The sequence below is a fragment of the Cydia pomonella genome, chromosome 6, assembly GCF_033807575.1.
Source record: "Cydia pomonella isolate Wapato2018A chromosome 6, ilCydPomo1, whole genome shotgun sequence".
Classification (NCBI taxonomy): domain Eukaryota; kingdom Metazoa; phylum Arthropoda; class Insecta; order Lepidoptera; family Tortricidae; genus Cydia; species Cydia pomonella.
Genome location: NC_084708.1, coordinates 18,195,850 through 18,213,821, shown reverse-complemented (window position 1 = coordinate 18,213,821; position 17,972 = coordinate 18,195,850). Strand labels below are relative to the sequence as shown.

Here is a 17,972-nt window from a genome sequence, read left to right as displayed (position 1 = left end):
TTCCGTTCCATTGCATAAAGGTTTCTTTCGCCGTTGCGTTACCAAATGACTCCCCCGCTTTTGCTTCGGAGCCTATAATCCACTGTGTAAAAATTTACCGTTATATTTTTTTTTATTGCAGATAACTTCCAGACGGGACCAGAGATGATAAACGCGACGTACTGGGAGTCGAACGTGGCGGTGGCCGACACGCACCGCGCCCACGACCACGTCTATAAGCCACCGGAGCCTAAGAAACTAAATACTAAAGTGCCAACTGGTAAGTAAGAATACCTAACAAAGGTGCAAATCGGAGGGATCTTTAAAGATAATTTCTTTATATCTACTAAAACGATGGCAATTTGCGTATGGCCGCTGGTAAACGGGTTAGATTGTGTTACAGACATCGGAACAAATGAAATTATATTACTTACATATTTAAATAAAAACTTATTGAGTCCTATCACGCTAAGTCGCCCGCCAAGTTAGGCAGTGTGTATGGCGCAGTCATATACATAATTATTGTCGCAGCGAAGAGTGCCGAGCCGGGTAAATTTAGGGTGATCGCAGTCTACTAATAAGAGTCGTGGTATACCCCATTTCATTTACTATGGCGGGATTCCACTTAAAACTACACAAAGAGAACCATAATGTTGATCTATTGTTTAACAATTGCTTTACGAGCTCTGTTCTTCAAAGCCAGCGTCTGGTTAAATAATTACACAAAAGGATCAAGACAGTTACATGTAAGACACGACGCCGCAATAAAGTTTGCCGGGTATCTTTTGTTGTCACTACTGACAGTCTCAAGTGGAATCCCGTCATGGTAAATGAAATGGGGTATAGTTAACCGTCAATAAGATCATAAAGTAGGTACAGTTAGCAGCAGACATATCTATTAGACTAGAACAAAATGGTCTATATAAAACTACAATAATAAATGTACACAGCACAATTATATACATTACCTACTTACGTCACGCGTGTAGATTATTTAGGTCTTCGTTCATAAATCATATAAATATCTTTTGGTTTTGTCTTTATTTAAATTTGCACTTATCGTCGATTCATTTTAGAAAGCACTGGGATACTGAATCGGACTGTCTGCAAGCATCACGTTACTTACTTTTATATAATTGTTTTTGTTCACTTTTAGTCGCTTTTATAAGTGTTTGGGATAATTGATAGTGGCAATAACACTATGTAGCTATAAAATTTGGTACTCTCTTTGATTAAATATCCATAAACTTTGTTTTCCTGGCACCACGGTAATTATTTTACACATTATTAACCTTTTCGACGCCGTGTCAAACATAAAAACTGTCACTCGGACGCCACGTTGCAGGTGTTGCAGGTGTCCATGGGCGGCGGTAATCGCTCACCATTAGGTGATCCGTCTGCTCGTTTGCCTCCTCTAACATAAAAAAAAGTCACCGAAATGTCAAAATTGAAATTGAACTTTATACATATGCACGTAGGTCTATCTATGGCGGATTAATCCGTTTTCGGCATTGGACCTACGGTGTGCATATATTCGTCATTGGCGTCAAAAAGGTTAAAATTGAGAATAACCAACGGAAGTAATACTACCGTTTCGTCTATTATATGTTCGTGTTTTCTTGTCAAGTAGATTTCATTAAAGTTTCGAAATAATAAATGCCTACTTACAGACACGAGACCGCCGGAAATAGATTTTTACGATGCAGACCACAATAAAAATGAAGAATTGCAGGCTGTGATCAGTACAATTACTGATAAGCAAACGAAACTGCCCATTCCTCCAGTGTTCCCTACCCACCTGACACCAGAGGTACAATATGGAAACGAAAATGCCGACACGGAGAATTTAAGATCACCGAAAGTATTACATAAAATAAATCAGCTTCCCGCTGACTCCACGTTGAAACCTCACATCACCCAGAAACCAGAGAAACCTTTGGCTATTTACTTCAAAGACGGCGAAGGTGTTACCACCACCACCACCACAACCACCACTAGCACCGAGGACGCTAGCGAAGCGATGGTCAACAATCTGTACACTATTCACAGTGACAAAATAACTCCTCAAAAAGTAGATGATCTCGCGTACAAACCTTTACTTGGCCTGTTACCTTGGCCTGTTAAGACTGCTAATTTAGGACCTGTTTTGCCTCCTGAAATGCAAGAATTCTACATCCAAGGTCCAGCGAAAACCAACTTCACCTCGGGCCATTCAAAGCTCTTTGGAATCGGAATTGAAGATGCTGAAAAAATGCAATCTACCACGCAGAGCTCTGTCTATAACACAAGGGTGTCACCGACGCTGCCTACGTGGCGTGATAGAGATGACACGACCACTAAAAACTACCCAGTAAATGTCAACCCTGATGGTAAGTCAAAACAACTAACCTAGGGTATGCATGCGGTGGAAGGAAATAATTTTGTAAGTGATGCCATTTTACTTTAGAATATGGGATACATGGGTTGCACTCAATACTTATTTTCAAGGGATCACAATCTGGTTGTTCAAAATGGGTTAGCACTACGAGCACAATCGTAAAGAATCGCTACAGTGTTAAAGAGGTTTAATATCAAGCGATTCTCTTTTCTTAAAGGAAATTGCACTCACGTACGTAAATGTGTTAATGTTTCAGTATCACAGTGTCGGTCGACGAGCCAGCCGCTGTGCCGGGGCGTGCTTCCCTACGACTTGGCAGGCAAGCCGGCCTCCTTCGGCGGTGTCTCCGTCACCACATTGCTACCTCAGATCCTGTTCGTGGCCGCCACCAACTGCAGCGTCCGCTTCAAGACCTTCATCTGCGCCTTGTTGGAGCCCGAGTGCAGCCCAGCGCCTTATGGCCCCAAAATGCCTTGCTATAATTTATGCAAAGGTGCGTATCTCATACTCGTAACAATTTTGGCTAAGAAAGATATTAATGGACGTTAAATCTAGCAAATGCTAGAATACCGTTGCACTGTGGGCTGAAATTCGGCTCTCATAGACATAGAAACGAAATTGTTATTTCCATTTTTTATTTAAACAGTATTTTCCCAGCATTGTTATAGTAACTTTTGAATTTGGAACAATTTGGCATTAAGTGTTATGATATTTTTTTAATTTATGGAGCAGGAACAAATCATCAATTTCTTGAAAACCGCAAAACAAACCCTAATATCCTAGAGTGTGTCTTAATTGCAAGCTATCAACTGCATTAGGGATTGTACATACGAACATGCCAGTTCAAATGTTAACTGTGCCTATAAGGTCAATGGAAATATGATACTCGTAATAGATCATAAAATGTAAAATGTTGTTGTAACCTTTTCAAAAACCTACATCTGTGTAATAGGTATAATTACATATTTTTTATGATTGAATTGATGCAAGGATTATACGAGTCTACGTTCTTTTCCAGCTGTCTTGGACGGATGTGAAAGCGACATTCCTCACGAGCTTCGCACTGTTTTAAACTGCAAGCAGTACTCGAGCGCCAACTGCGTGGCGGCGCGTACACCGTGCGAGCGGCAGGAGCTGCCGTGCGGCGACGGTACTTGCATACCGAGGGACTGGATTTGTGATGGGGCTCACGATTGCCCTGCCGGCGAGGATGAGAATATTTGCGGCACATGCCAGCCGCAGGAGTTCCGGTAAGCATAACGAACATTTTAGAACTCTTGTTAGAAGTTAAGTGTGTCCCACGTTTTTTGCAAGCAAAGACACACAATCCTTAAAAATTCGATTAGAATCCGGAATGTTTAAATATTTGATGAATCGTTATCTTTTCGTAATCCCGAAAAAGTTTGGAAAATTTTTGGGATTTCGAAAGTAATGCAAAATGGACGTAGGTATATGGTATTACGGAGTAGGTACCTAGGAACCTGGATTAGCAAAAAAATTACACAGGCATGTGGCATGATGTTGTCAAGTGTATCACCAACATAACATAAGGTCCATATTAACAACCACAATACCCTTTCTATTCCACAGCTGCGAGTCAGGGACATGCATCCACTCACGCTGGAAGTGCGACGGCTATGCTGACTGCCCCGATGGTGACGACGAGAGCGAGGCGAGTTGCGGCGGGGTGCGCGAGGACCTGGGCGAGGAGCCCGCCGGGTCGGCGCCCGCGCCCGCCGTGCACCGGCCCAACAGAGTGCCAGCGCCGAAAAAGGCCCATCGATCAGGTATGGAGACTGTGTGGTTGGTGACGACGAGAGCGAGGGGGCGTACGGCAGTGTCGGCGATGACCTGGGCGAAGAGCCCGCCGGGTCGGTTCCTGCGACCTCCGTACACCGGCTAAGAGATTACTAGCGCCGAAGAAGGCCCTTCGGTCAGGTATGAACGCGAGGTGGGGTGCGGCGAGGCCCTCGGGGATCGGGGCTCTGAGAAAGCCGTGAACCGCCTCAACAAACTATTTGCAGTACCAGCATCGGACAAAGGCTCAGCTCAGCAGCAAGGTATTTAGACAAACACGTACATAAATAATAAAAACTACGAGTCGTCAAGCTACGAGTAGAAGGTCTAAGCCGGAATACGGCAGCTAGGTATAGCTACACTAACAAACCTCAATGTAGATTGTGGACTTTGAAACCGAGGTAAGATGCGGAAGTATTCGCAAAAAATCTAGTTAGGAATCCGATAACTCTGTGCCTCTTTTCAACTCAGAAGTAAAAATTAGACAGAATATTCTACATTATAAATCGCACCTAATATATCTATTTTTGACGACCGGCCTAATGGGTAGTGAGATGCCTGCCTATTAAGCCGATGGTACCGGGTTCGAATCCCGGTAAGGGCATTTGTATACTTAATTATAGTCATTATGTTACAGGAGACGATAGCAGCAAGGAACTGCTCATGACTAGTGACAGCACCAACGCCCTGAAAAGAAACTTCACCCGACGACCATCGTTATCTCGGCTGACACCATACTCTCCCGCCATGCTTCAGGCCACCAAATCTCAGAAAACTGAATCTAATGACGAGTCCTCGAAAAACGCCAACAAAAACAAACATGAAACTGAAGAAGAAAGTGAAGATGTACCAGCAGATGATCTTCCTTTACTCGAAGACACCAAAATAGCTACAGATTTGCAAGAAAAACACAAAAGAGCTGAAGACAGACCGAGGAATCAAACCAATGTTAATATTAAGAACCAACCTAAGATCACTTATAAGAACTTGACTAGAGTAAATCCATTACAAGGAAGAGCGCCGATGCCACGTCACAAACCAGCAAAGGTAGAAAATCCCGCATTATTGGCTTATCCTGCGGAACCGACCAAACTAGACCAGTCCATCAACAAGCTAGAGCGAGTTATCAATGGAGCAGACTTGATGAAGGTAAAGAACCAAGTTTTCTTCTAAAAGATAAACCTCATCAGTCCTTGAATTTCTTACTACTACTTTAGTACATTACGATACAAGTGCGAAAAATAGGAAATTCGAAACGAGTGGCGATAAATTAAAACACGACCGAAGGGAGTGTTTTAAATCGACACGAGTTGCGAATTACCTATTCGCACATGTATCGTACAACGTTTTACAGTACATATGGCCCTTTAAATGTTCGACACAGTAACGTAATATGCTACTTCTCGCACTAGTGCTATAAAGTAGCCCCATATGTACTGTAAAAGTCTTTTTGTCTCTATCAAAAAACTGAAACATCCTATTATGGTTCTTCGATCTCTTTTTGCGTCGGAGGTTAAAAACTGGAACTAAATAGAACAACCCTCCTACATTCACCTGTGTAACTAAAACTATGCAACTTTTGAAATGCACTGTCTACTATATTTCACAAATATCAAATATCAAATATCAAACATTTATTCAGCAAATAGGCCACAGGGGCACTTTTACATGTCCATTTTTACAAACAATAAATTAAAAAAAAAACAATTACAAATATCGAATCTATGAAATAATAAATCTGGAGATTTGAATTTAAACAAAAGTAGGCATGTAGCTTACTACACACACACTTACACTTTACATGTGAGAACTTTTTCTTCTAGTCTCGTGATCTTAAATTGATTTTCAGATGCTTTCACAGAAAGCCCAACGGCCCAGCCCAGCGACCGAGTCCGGGGAGTCGCTGGAGAACACGACGGCGGGCCGGCCCGAGACCGACAAGTTCGGCGGCAAGGCCTCCGCGCACGCGTCGCCGTGCCCCGACAGCGAGCTGCGCTGCGTCGACGGCCGCTGCATCACGCTCGCGCAGCTCTGCGACGGCACCATCGACTGCAGCGACCACGCCGACGAGGACAACTGCTACACGTGAAAAACTAACTTTTGAAGGGTGTATGGTTCTGACCTCTGAGAAATTGGTATTTATATTTAATGATTTGCCTTGAAGTGATTATGGAGACTCAGATTCTGATTTAAACCCATGTTACGTAGACAAACTTGATGCTAGCAATTTACTTTGCCGTATTTGCCTAAATACGCATCTGCATCTCTTTTGTTTTGTTACTCTAACCACGAATATTTTGGCAAATAAAGAAAAGTTGCGAACATCAGATTAAAGTTAAACCAATCAAATCAGAAACAGTTTTTGGATGGCCATTAGCGAAATGAGCTTTTATGCAATTTGTAAGTAGATAAATATGCTTCAGTTATAATTAGTACTGATATAAATACCTATGTTACGTGTAGGCATCGGAGTTTTTATCACATGTTAAGACGTTAGCGAGCAATGGAGTCGACATTAACAATAAAATTCAACTCATATTCATACTCATTTTATTTACTCAGTGATCAAGATCTTGCGAATAGAGAAACACTATCCACCCAATTCTTACTTTATTATCAAAACTATACCTTATAAAACTTTTCAGATAACGTACAGTAAAACTAGACACAAAATGTTGAATTTTGCTTCGGTATCTGTACAATCTGTACATGCACTATCAACAAATATAAACGCGAGATCTGATTAGATTTAAGATTTGTATGAAAGTTTACATGGTCATTCCGTTCATACCCGTCCATTAGAATATGTAAAGGTTGAATTTCGGTACATACTGGCGGTGCCGATATGTAGTAATTATATGCTGTGATAAAATGCATGGAAGAGGAAAACGTTATAAATCTAAATGTTTATCATAAGTTCAAAATCGTCTATGTAGGTTAAGGTTTATTTCCAAATAGAATTAAGTTGTCGTGAATCTCAAATTTATCTTTTTGTGCCTTATTTTCCTCTTGAAGTTACCTTTTTTGCATTGTTGTGGCACTGATTATTCGTTTTTTTATTGACTCACTGTCAGTTGTTTCGCAATGAGCATTTGTAAATAGATTAATTTATGTAAATTAAGCTACTAACTCTAACACTCTATTTATAATTTACACTTACATTTTAGGACTTATTTCCATGAACATATTTGCCGAACAAATTTATCTGCCTACTCATACGAAAGGAAATTCAACCAATCAAAGCAAGATATATACGTGCAAATAGCTAATGCAATGCAAATATGTCCATGCAAATATACCATAGTGTAACATCTAGATTCGTAAATATTTTGGTAAGAAAATCCAAAGTAATGTCATAATATATCTTCAAATTGTATCAAACATACTCGAGTTTACTTTAAATTTATTGAAACTCGGGTAGGTAAGTGTTTATGCTCTGTTATATAATATAACTTAGATTATACGCAATTTACCAACAATGTTTAGTTAAGTTAGCTCTGTTTACTTGTACTTAGAATATAAGTTTTTGTACCACAATAAATCATTATGCCATGTTGTAATTATTACAATTATTACTCTTATACAAATCTACTTATTTCATACATAATTATATTCTCTCATAAACCTTAAATAGGCCCTTGGGGCATTGTAAGGATGCTGGCGGTATGTCCTCGTTGTATCGCAATGCAGATACGTTGTGCGAGGAAGCCGCCAGCTCTTCGGTCACGAGTTACGTCAACCAGACGCTTTGCGATTTCTGCAAAAAACTTGTGCGCGCTGGGACCCCATGGACCTAGAGTATGAGCGAATGATTTTTTCTTCAAGCAAATAGTACATTGTGCAACGAGGGGTTAAGTGAAATTTTGGATACGAGGGTGGTAATTCCCGATAGCCGCAGGCGGGAGGGAAATAAAGACCCGAGTTTGCAATATTCTTACCCCAGAGTTACACACAATGTTTTTCATCACACTTGCGAAGAAAGAACTAAATTTTAAGCGAAATAAATTTTAAATACGTTGAATCAAACCGCCCGCCAAAAATTCGTCCGCCATTTTGTAATTTTTTGGCAGGTGAAGCAATCTTAGGCACAGACCTATTCGGCATTCAGCCACAATTGAAAATTATGTAAAAATATTTTAATCGGCTGTTAAATGAATCAAATTGAATAATTTTAAACATAAACAAAAATATTAAATTATAAACGTCAGTATTTCAAAAGTAAAATTCATTTATGCTACTTGGTTTGTATGAATAAGTGACATAATTTGAGAAAAAAGCTATAACTCCCTAGGGACTTATAGCTTCTTTTTTTTTCACAATACATAACCCCCGCGGGAACAAAATAGGCCTTTGTCCTTCAGCACACCTGCATGAAAAAATAAGATCTTTTTCGAGCAAGTGTGGTAAAAATATAATAACTACGGTAGAAGTACTAGTGCTCGGCGCTGCACTAGTACTCGACATGGGCACTTTATGTCAAAGTGACAAGGGTTAAGTTCGAATACAGAAAAATCTTCGTTGTTCAAATTTAACCTATATTTCCATGAAATAAAGTGCCCATGTCGGCGACTAGTACAGCGTCGAGCACTAGTACTTCTACCTTATAATAGCCCTTGAAGTGGTAGACCGTCGACTCCCGACCGATTATGTCACATAAATTTCAAATATGATTTATTAAAATAAAATCAAGATTCCAATAACTCAAAAACGACATATGCCACATGAAGAGATAGGCAACGAGTTACGGCGTAGCGCTACAAACGTATCATAGCAATAGCAGTGAGTTGAAATGCCTTAAAGCTATTGTTAGCCAGTCATCCATCGAGCAAACTAGATATAAGATAAACCTAGTGCTCGACATGCTAATGCGCAATAGATGACGGTGATACCCTGCCGCCATCTATACCTATTGACAATAACTTAAGTTGAATGACGACATGTACTGAGACAGTGACGAGCACTCGGACTCGGATGTCTACCTTATTTATAAACGCACCTATAGAGAAATAAGTGAGTACTAACTCATATTACTTAACTTTTTTACCAATAAAGAAAGTAAACTAAACTCTTTGGTGCTCACTCCATACATCAGTTTTCTTACCAAAATGCTTATTATTTTCGTAGTCGACATCTAGCGTCAAGTAGTCGATGTATCAGTAATGCTATTTGACAATAGATGTCACGACAAACGAAAAGTCTAATGTTTAACAATTTTCAGCGAATAGTGTGAAGGGATTAACCGGAACTCTATTTTCAACTCCTGCTTGTAATATTAGTTGTAAATTCTTGAGAAATACACTTTCCGTCAGTCGCGACACTCGACACATCTAGTTTCAAGTAGCGGTACCAACAACAACAATCTGCTACTTGACGCTAGATGTCGGCTACGAGAATTTCAAGAAAATCCCCTCTGCTGTTGCGGGTGTCTATGAGCGACGGTAATAGCTTACCACCAGCCAATTCAGCTGCTCGTTTATAAAAAAAAACATTGTTTAGTGCGAGTTCATACATTTCCTACTTGTGATTAGTAGCAAATGTACGAACCCGCACTACTCGTAAACACTAACTAATTGTAAGTAATCAATGTGTACGGATTAGGTAGGTCCTTGTTTCTTTAACTTACCCATAATACTTAACAGAGAATTATGGTTTTATTATAACACTTGAAACTTTTAATATTTACGTTTAACATGTAGTCCTTACCTACTCGTAGTCCAGTTGTGTTGATCGTGGCCTTTTCTTACGTTGCATTTAAATGATGAGCAAAACTTTAAAAACGCACTTAAATAGTTAGATATACGGTCGAATTAGATATATCTACCTATGTGGATTGTCGTTTTGTCGCAGCTGGCACCGTAATGTGGATACGGTCTGACATATTCCTTTCATATTTTTCAGTATTTAAAAAGGCAAGGTATAGCGTTGCTAATTATTCTATACAGGCGTTTATCAAAAAACTATACGGTGTACTCAGGTAATTCCGAAACAAAAAAAGTGGCGGATAATTCCGAAAAGGGACTCTTATTACAACGGAATATGTGTAATTTTTAAATGAATTTCGGAGTTATCCAAATTTCGAAATTACTCGAATACACCTTACCCATTTTACGGCTATTATTAGCAACCCTCTTGTATTTTTTTTTATACCACGACGGTGGCAAGCAAGCATACGGCCCGCCTGGTGGTAAGAAGTCACCGTAGCATATGGACGCTTACAACTCCAGAGGTGTTACATGCGCGTTGCTGACCCTTTAAAAATCTGTACACTCCTTTTTTGAAGAACCTCATACTGTAGACCCTCGGGAAAACCTCGGCAGGTAGCTCATTCCACAACCGGAGCGTGCGCGGGAGGAAGTTCCTCTTACACCGCACAGTGCGCGACCATCCAGGTTCCAGGGTGTGAGGATGAACACCCCGCCGACGGCGGGCGGTGCGGTGATAGAAAGTAGCCGTGGGCATCATGTCAAACAATTCTTCAGAGCACAGCCCATTGTATAAGCGGTAGAACACACATAAGGAGGCAAAGTCTCTCCTTAGACTTAAAGGTTCAATACCGCTTGTGAGTTTGGGATCGTCGACGATTCGTACAGCACGTCTTTGGACTGAGTCGAAGGGCCCAAGCTGGCAACCAATTCCCACAATGAGCCCTTTCATTTGATGTATAATACAATATATTTTTAAAAACTTTTATTTTTAAATTTCTCTTTTACCCCCCAAAAGTGGCCCCTAGGTTTAATATTCATTTGTTTAAGTTACATGTCAGGCTTTGGGTCACAGATTTACATATATGTACCAAATTTTAACTTTATTGGTTCAGTAGTTTCGGAGCAAATAGGCAGTGAATAGGGAGTAAATAGTGAGTGTGACACTGTCACAGTGACAGACACACGAGTGATCCTATAAGGGTTCCGTTTTTTCCTTTTGAGGTACGGAACCCTAAAAATTAGGTGCGAAGGGCTGATCTCCCATAGTAAATTTGAATTTCGCGCTTTTTCTACTGACAAGTTGGGTGTGTTTGAGTATAAAATCTACACCCCGTATTAAAAACCTGTTTCTGGAATGGTTTCACTGCAGCACTATCTGCGTTGAGCTTCGCGTTTTAATTAAACTGCTAATAAATAAACGTAGAACTTTATTTTAGTGTTAGAGCACGGAATAAATAAAAGTACGTTAGAGTTGGATAGAAAGAATAGCGTAGATATTATATGCAACACACAATGAAATATTTATCTAAGAGCGCAGCCCTAATTTTACATCTTGCCTTGCATTAAATAAGGGGCACCCTTATTTATACATATATTATTATACTCTTTGCCTTAGAGTAATTATAAATAAAATAAAAGTATAAAAAATTTGGAAATATGAAGATGCATAGGTACAGGCCTTATGTACTTACATTCAGCATAAAATAGATGGCCAGATCAATGTTCATAAGTTACCTATAAAAGGCGCGTTGCTATTGCTACACAGTATATATCTGAACGTAAAGCAATTACTCAAACGTTTAGGTCATACTGACCAAGTTTTACTATGGGACCAACCCTGAAATCGCGAAAAAAAATTAATTCTCCCATAGGACATTTCAACATCAGACCAGCAAAGTGTATGAAACCGCCAAATTTTGGCTACTTTAGTAGTACTACAGGTTGTAACAAAAATAATGTGGATCCGTTTAAAGACTTATTCTGTGTCGTGTATTAGGAAAAACTAGAACATTTCTTTTGACGCAAAACTTTTTTGGGTGTGTATGGAGGGTTGACCGTCTTAAACGACCTGCCCCATAGAAAAAAAAATGTTTATTGCGTCAAAAGAAATATTTCTTCTACTTTTTCCTAATCAGAACACGAAACGAAAGGAATATGCCCTAAACGGATCCTCTCTATTTTTGTTACACCTTGTATACATGTATTTAATACTGACTGTACCTACCCGCATAAGTGCAAGTGTACCCAATGTTCTAAACAACCTTCAAGTTTACGAGCACGCACGGTATTTCGCACTTTATGATCTGCATTTGAATTGGTGACTCATATCTCGCATCTGTTTAGAATATCTGGCTAAGATGACGACGTTTCAAAACTAACGCGCAGAAATTACAAAATAGTTCTTAATCTTGATGGCCGAAGGTTGAGAATTTGATCTCGTGATTTAAGCCTTGTACATGGTGACCGGCCTTACAGTTAGAAGTTTTTTATGCATTTTTTCATTGATAAATTGGAGGATTACCTCACCGCTGCTACTGTTCAGTTTTTGCTTGAAAACGATTGGCGCGTTTTGCGTTCTTTTGGGTTTTTGCAAGCTGGCCCGCCGTTCATCTTCATTCTTAAACGCGGGTCTCGCTGCTATTTTTAGAAAGGTTTTTATTTCTACTTATTGTTTTATACAAAGTTATGAAACAAATCTAGTTTACATAAAATGGGTAAAAATTACTAACTAACATTGGAATTTGTAGTACTAGGTTAGTTTTGCACTTAAATAAAATATATAGGTACAGTCAGCGTCAAATACTTCGTAGCAGTCAAAGTGGCCAAATAGTTCGGTACACCATACTAAATATATGGTGTACCGAACTATTTGGCTACTTTGGTTGCTACAAAGTATTTGACGCTGACTGTACCTACAATAACAAAATTGGTTCATAAGCAGCGAGCAAATAAGTTTAGGTACAAGCACGAATAAAACACCTTCAATCAAAAAGAGCTAATCGTGCCCTATGACTATGACTCATATCAGGTTAAGTAGGTAACACACCCCACGTGAGCAGAGCGTCACGAGTTAAAAATAAATTAACATTCACGTTTGTTTATTGCCCTAAAAAACTTTTACACCTTTAGAGTCCGACTTTATCAACCACTATCACAGACCAACACTGCATTTTCTTGTCCCTTGTTGCCATGGTTACGTTTCCATGGAAAACTCTTTAAATTTAAACCCGGATTTTATGGCATAAATTCATCAAAGATTTTGTGGTAAGTATTTATATAAGCCCTTCCCACGATGGGACATATACCAAACACGTCCAACGTACACGTAGAACGTGATTGATACAACATTTGTTCTAACAAGTATCCTCTGGACAATGGGACAGAATAAGACCAAAAAAATTGGTCCAGCCAATTAAGAGGCTGTCAATACCTAAAGCGCGCATACTGTCTATTTGTATCGGAGTAAATGAGATAGCACTGTCGCATGTTACTGGGCCTGGGCAAGGGAATAATAAGAAAAATATTTAAATAAAAAAAGTGGATTATTAGTGTAATATTTAACTCGACCACGGTTTAGATATAAATGTTTTGAAATTGTGATTTTAATTGCAGACCCATAAGTCAAAACAATAAAGACATAAAACCGTTTAATTGTGATTTTAAGACCAATCTTTGCAATTATTTTCTATCGAGCCGATTTCGTTCAATCGTGTATCGAGTACAACCACGGTCTTTGAAATATAATTATTATGAACATATATTTTTCTTACTTGACTAAAACAAATAGTCTTTCTTAAAAAACTGTTTAAGTAACATCAATTTCAAGGACATTGGGTGTTGACAGCCTCTTAACATGACTCAACAAATAATTTTTTATGTAGGTCATTAGCTTAAGTAAACATGTATCTTACGTAATTACGATTACAGAAGTTTGGTGGAAGTAATACGTAGACTACCTAGATAGGTATAGGTAGGATGTTATTTCAACCCTCATCGGTATTGTGCGAGGTAGGTCATGCAGTATGACCTACCTCGTATGACTAGTAGGACTCATACTGAATAACAAATATCTCTTACGGGATTAACTCCGAAATCGCAAGAAAAATTGGCAACAATATGAAACATCAAAACATCATACTCTCTTAAGCCATAAGACCGCCTGTTGTTACCTCTATGAAATTGTCTTTGTTTGTTTCTGTACAATTTATTGTAAACTAAATATGTGAAGTGTGCAATAAAGAGTATTGTATTGTATCTAATATAGAAATTTGTTATGGAACAGCCAACATTGTTTTCGTGATTTCAGAGTCCCGTGGTGTAAGTTGTTCAGTGTGCTAATGGTTGAATAAGCAACCTGTATACTCGTAGTCCTACTCCTGGTGAGTTTTTGCTGCTTGCAGCTAAAATCATACATGTATGAGGGCCGTCTTAAACTATGATGGGGGCCTTTTAAAGAGCGAAAAGTAAAGAAAGCGAATAAAACTAACATTTTTCCATTTATAAATTACTGATACTGATACCTACTTACCTGTCCTTCGGGGCACCCTGAGGATGGGGGCCCTAGGCACGGGCCTCGTGTGCCCTTATGGTAAAGACGGTATTGTTTATATCATATATCATCTAGCTTGGTACTTATCAGAAGCGCACTATTTATGACATGCACCAGATTGTCTGCGTAGTCAATAAAGATTAGTTCATAAAGGGCCTGTTTGCTTGCTCCGAATTCCCTTCATCCGTAACAACTGCGAGTATTTTTTATGATATAGAAGGCAAACGAGCAGACAAATTGCCTGATAGCTGATAGTCAGTATAAGCAATTACCGTCGCCCATGGACATCCGCAACACCAGAGGGGTAGAAATCTTTACTTGTAAATTTGAAGGCCGTATCGGTCCAGAAACCGCAGGTGACAGTTATCAATGGTGAATGGGTTCAGTAACAGTAAGTATTTACTTATACTGGTTTGTCTCCGTCGTTGCGATGAGAATTACGTTCCAGGGATAAATAAACAGGCGTGAAGTCATCGACCGCTGCCCACTGTACCACTGTCTGAGTAGACAAAAGGACGTAACTTTCAAGAAAGTATATTTAGGTCTGACGTTTAGTGCAAGTGTGGAACTGTAGAAAGCGACTGAGTCACGTTCAGGCTTCACGCGGCAGTTAGCTATCATCTAGTTAAAAAAAAGACCTCTGGAAAGTTCGCTAGTACTTATCTAACTAGTTAACGAAAAAGATTTCAGTCTTCATTTAGTTCTAAATAAGTTCCAAATGTAGGTAAGCGTAGACACGTTTGTGGTACTTTTTTTGCTCTGCATATATTCGCTTCCATGATGTAGAGTGCCCGCCCCCTGACAGGAGGGGCGGGCACAAATGGGAATGATTAATTCCCATCTGTTACCGGCGGGAACAGATGGGAATAGTTTCATTCCTAACTGTCCCATTCCCATCTGTGGCTGGCGGGGACAAATGGTAATGAATCCTTCATGTCTTCCTGTCTTTTTTTATTACCCATACAAATATCTATTTTGATATAGCAACTATCAATTCCAATTCGTGAAATACTGAATACTCAATATTTTATTGCAAATTTAATACTAAAATAGTGATCATATCTGCTACATAACTCTATACTTGTTATAAGTAGTCGTTATAATGAAATCAGTAAACATTTTTTCACATTTATGATGTAAATTATTCATGCTGAACCGCGTCAAGCAATGTTACCTTTATAATGTTATATGATTTTTATTTGACGAACTGGAATGTTAATTGTTCAAATATTCATATTTATATGAGTAGCAACTTACTATGCATATATTATTATACTCTCTTTGGTAGCAACTATCAAAATCGACATTTGTATAATAAAAAAGACAGCAAGTAACCGAGGCGGTCACAGATGGGAATGGATCCTTCCCATTTGTGCCCGGTGGGAATACACCTATACGAGTATGCGGTTCAAATCAATTTTGCTACCGCTTATGAAGAAAGTTCAAATGCCCGCAGAAATTGACCATTTTGAGGTTGCGCAGTCCAAAAATATGTGATATATAAGATACCTACCCAACTACTGGAGATTTCTTAACTCCACATTGAATTTAACAGTGTACGTAATAGCCATAGCTGCCATAGCCACTTTCGCAGTGAATGCAATATTTTACTCCCTTGTGATACAATCTACCTACTTATTCAATAGTCTTATACTACTAAAGGGCAATTAAAAATGGTTCCTAATCTGCAGTACGTAGGTAGTTATTTATGATTCATGGGGGTCTAATTGGCTTAGTAGAAATAACTTAAAGGTGAATAAAGTCTTTGTGTCACCATCAACATTCTTATTAGCATTTTCATTAAGCAAACACGCATCGGATATGACATAAACAACCTTAGTAACTTGCTAAGATAAATCAATAATAATCAATATTTGCAGCTTGTAGCAAGCTGTTGGGGAGTAATGACTCTACGCACCTGATTGCTCCCGGAGAAGACATGTCAACCGACAGATAGGGTGGGTAATACTAATATATGACCTTCCACCTCAGCCTTAACCGGCCGGCGCCATAATGGTGCCCTCGAGAGCTGCGTTCTCGAAAGTAGATGTGGAAACATAATTACCAAATTAGGTGATCGCTGGGATCTTTTATTCTCAGTGGGAAACAGATGAGAAAAAATCCCAGCTATTGCCAGTGTTAACAACTCGGGGGTGACAGCTAGGAATGAGCAGACTCACGCGGTGATATGCAAAGGGACTTGAACGTTTCGTTCGTGTTGCCTGCACTCTGTGGGCGATGAGAACAGTCCAGCAAGGCCGAAGGCTGCCTTTTTCCTGGAAGCGAGGTTCGTGCCGTGCAGGAAAAGTACACTGCAGTAAATATTTACTCGTTGCAACGCTGGGGTATTTAGGTCGTAATGCAGTCTGCTTAAGTGTGATGTAAGAGAGCTAAATATTTAGTAAGTACACTTGAAGTGTGTATTGGCTACGTGTATGACTGTGGCGTGGACCTGTCGGCAATGCTATTACCATTATACCTATTTGACAGTTTATAATACGTACCAACTGTAGATGCATGACTCAATGAAAATTCATATTTTGCTACGATATGCGCTGTTATCGCTTTAACTTTAGCACGCTCTGCGCAAACCATGAGTCAGTTTATCATAGTAAAAAATATATTATTTGATGCAAAAAAAATGGCCTTTGTATGATAGTTGGCAGACTTGTATGACTTGCCCCATAGAAAAAAAAATCTTTCGCGTAAAAAACAAATTTTCTTCTGCCCGAATTCCGACCATGCCCTTAAACGGATGCCCATTATTTTAGTTACCCCTGAATATTTTTGTAATTATATGCTACCTGGGTAAGTACCTATGACAATAAGATCTTTTTTTTTATAACACGACGGTGGCAAGCAAGCATACGGCCCGCCTGATGGTAAGCAGTCACCGTAGCCTATGGACGCCTGCAACTCCAGAGGTGTTACATGCGCGTTGCCGACCCTTTATAAATCTGTACACTCCTCCTTATGGATCTGCTGGAGCTCAGCTACCGCTTTATTAGGAGCGCTGGGACTGCTGTCGTCACTCGAAAATTTTCGGTAAACGGCGAAATGCTATTTCTGAAATCTAGTGGTATTGGCTCAGAGAGTCCGCTGGGGGCCATGATCGAATATGAGCCCAGGGCCCATAGTAGATACAAGGTGGTTGTTATCTAGTTCCCTACGGCTGAAAGGTAGTTATCTAAGCTAATTTATTCTCAATCTAGTTGTTTTTTTTAATGGAAAATGTGAAAGGGATACATATAGTGATTTTTGTATTTTCATCAACAAATTAAGTACATACATTTAAAAAAGTGACATTTGATGAAGTGGAACTGCTGATGCTGATCAGAATGGAACTCTTCAACGACGCATAGTTCCAGCTTGGCGATTTCTCGTCTTCATTATGTTTGTTACGTTTGTTTTCAAGACAATTTTTTTTCAAGCTCGAGATTTGATAGTAGAATCTATGAGGAATCGAGGAAACTCATCAAATGTTAAAGACATACATATAGTGATTTTTGTATTTTCTTTATTTATATTTCTATCCTATTTATTAAATACAACTTGTGTTTAAAAT

The 17,972-nt window shown here is 39.3% G+C and overlaps 1 protein-coding gene across 4 annotated transcripts in view; it reads left to right on the top strand.

Moving 5' to 3' along the window:
• The window catches only part of LOC133519203 (uncharacterized), a 140,491-nt gene extending 132,778 nt beyond the window's left edge, over positions 1–7,713 (top strand). For 3 of the 4 annotated variants that reach the window (XM_061853194.1, XM_061853193.1, XM_061853190.1), the window contains 7 exons: positions 122–259; positions 1,650–2,348; positions 2,613–2,849; positions 3,375–3,606; positions 3,947–4,143; positions 4,791–5,302; positions 6,003–7,713. In XM_061853194.1, coding sequence (XP_061709178.1) covers positions 122–259; positions 1,650–2,348; positions 2,613–2,849; positions 3,375–3,606; positions 3,947–4,143; positions 4,791–5,302; positions 6,003–6,242 — 2,255 coding nt within the window. In that variant the 3' untranslated portion in view covers positions 6,243–7,713. The remainder of the gene's footprint in view (positions 1–121; positions 260–1,649; positions 2,349–2,612; positions 2,850–3,374; positions 3,607–3,946; positions 4,144–4,790; positions 5,303–6,002) is intronic. The other variant, XM_061853191.1, reaches the window with a different exon arrangement.
• Positions 7,714–17,972: the final 10,259 nt, after the last annotated feature.